General features: G+C 44.2%; 1 protein-coding gene across 1 annotated transcript in view; it reads right to left on the bottom strand.

Annotated features, from left to right (window-relative positions):
* Nucleotides 1-1,264: 1,264 nt before the first annotated feature.
* SLC38A11 (solute carrier family 38 member 11) overlaps nucleotides 1,265-1,472 on the bottom strand; it is a 63,529-nt gene continuing 63,321 nt past the window's right edge. The window contains exon 13 of the mRNA XM_042447016.1: nucleotides 1,265-1,322. Within this exon, the coding sequence (XP_042302950.1) occupies nucleotides 1,287-1,322 (36 nt within the window). The 3' untranslated portion in view covers nucleotides 1,265-1,286. The remainder of the gene's footprint in view (nucleotides 1,323-1,472) is intronic.

The following is a 1,472-nucleotide window of genomic DNA, read 5'->3' as shown; positions in this document are numbered from 1 at the left end:
AATTACAGTTTGGAGTGAACTGGTGTGTGATGAGCAAGGAGGCCAGAAAACAGGCAGTCATCTTTTCATCAGGCGCCATATGATCTGAAAAAATGCCCTTTTATATTAACTAATTAGGTGTCTCTGAAACTCATTACAGCCCATGCAGGCTTTGAACACACCCTGTGCCATGTTGCTTATGTCAGGACGTCCAGTCTTTTATGCTTTTGCTGTAACTTCAAGGAAGCCCATTCCCATTGAGTTCATATCAAGGCTATGGAGGGGGGGGGAATAACTCAGAAAAGATGTGTTTCCCTACACTACCACGTAGATTCACTTAATTGTTCACAGTAAAAGCCACTTCTCTCACCAAACCCGCAAGAAATGCCAGAAGTAAAGGCGTTCCTGAGAAACCCTAAGGATTTTACACCTCCACTTTCTTCATCTGTCCTGTTAGGGTGGGGTTCGCAAATGATACTGTCTTCCAGATGTTGCTAAACTGCAACTCTTAGCATTCCTTACTATTACCAACACTGACTAGGGATATTGGGAAGTACAGTCCTAAATATCTGGAGGGCTGCACCAGTCCCACCCCTGTCATCAGACCACAAGAGGAAATTGTTACAGTGTTAAAGTTGTTTCACCGTAGCCATTCAGAGGCTTCAGTGATAATTCTTACACAGCCTTTGGCTAGAGCTCTCCTGCCAAGAGCTCAGACGTTAATATCCAGTAACTGAGTTCCCTATATGGCTAGGGAAGAGAGCACAGACTACCATAAATTCTTCCTTTTTCTTCCCCCTTTTTCCCTCCAAGCCCCATAGGGGCCTGTCTCTGATTCCTTCCAGCCATTGGGTTGCCACACAATCTTGTGGTCTGAAGGAAATGGCTGACAACTCTTTTCCTTTGCTATGACCATGGGTGAGGAAACTATATCCTTCAACATTTCACAGATGAAAACTGGTACATGTGGCCAAGGCAACATCAGACTGTGGTCAAGATGGCAACGTTTAATGAGGAAGAATATGCAACCCAGGGGAGACTGCAGCAGTTTTCTTTTGCCTGAGTCTACTGGGAAGGGCAAGATTCCTCCTCTCTTCCTCCCTTCCACATTAATAATGTGCAAACTACTTTTGTGCTTTGAAGTCAGTTTCCAGAAATTGAGGCAAGCTGAGGACAAGAGGAAAAGTGGAAAGAGGCAAGAGAAAAGGGAAGAGTTTAAAAGCAACTGAAAAAGTGGAGCTGCTTTTATGGGAACTTGTGGTTTTGGGGGCACAACTCATAGGGCCCTTGATCTGCAAGCAATCACTTCAGGACTCTGTAACAGCAATCTCTTCTTTCTCCAGCTAAAGTAAGAGAAGAGAGAGGGATTATTATTATTATTATTATTTTAAAAAAGAGATGATCAGAAAGAGATGGGAGGCAGGGAATAAGACCCTGCTTTCTGACTCCTAAGGGATTCTGGATCAAGGGGTCCCAACCTGGGTTGCCCACAA

This window comes from Sceloporus undulatus, chromosome 1, assembly GCF_019175285.1.
Source record: "Sceloporus undulatus isolate JIND9_A2432 ecotype Alabama chromosome 1, SceUnd_v1.1, whole genome shotgun sequence".
Classification (NCBI taxonomy): domain Eukaryota; kingdom Metazoa; phylum Chordata; class Lepidosauria; order Squamata; family Phrynosomatidae; genus Sceloporus; species Sceloporus undulatus.
This window is presented reverse-complemented; position numbering and strand designations above follow the sequence as displayed.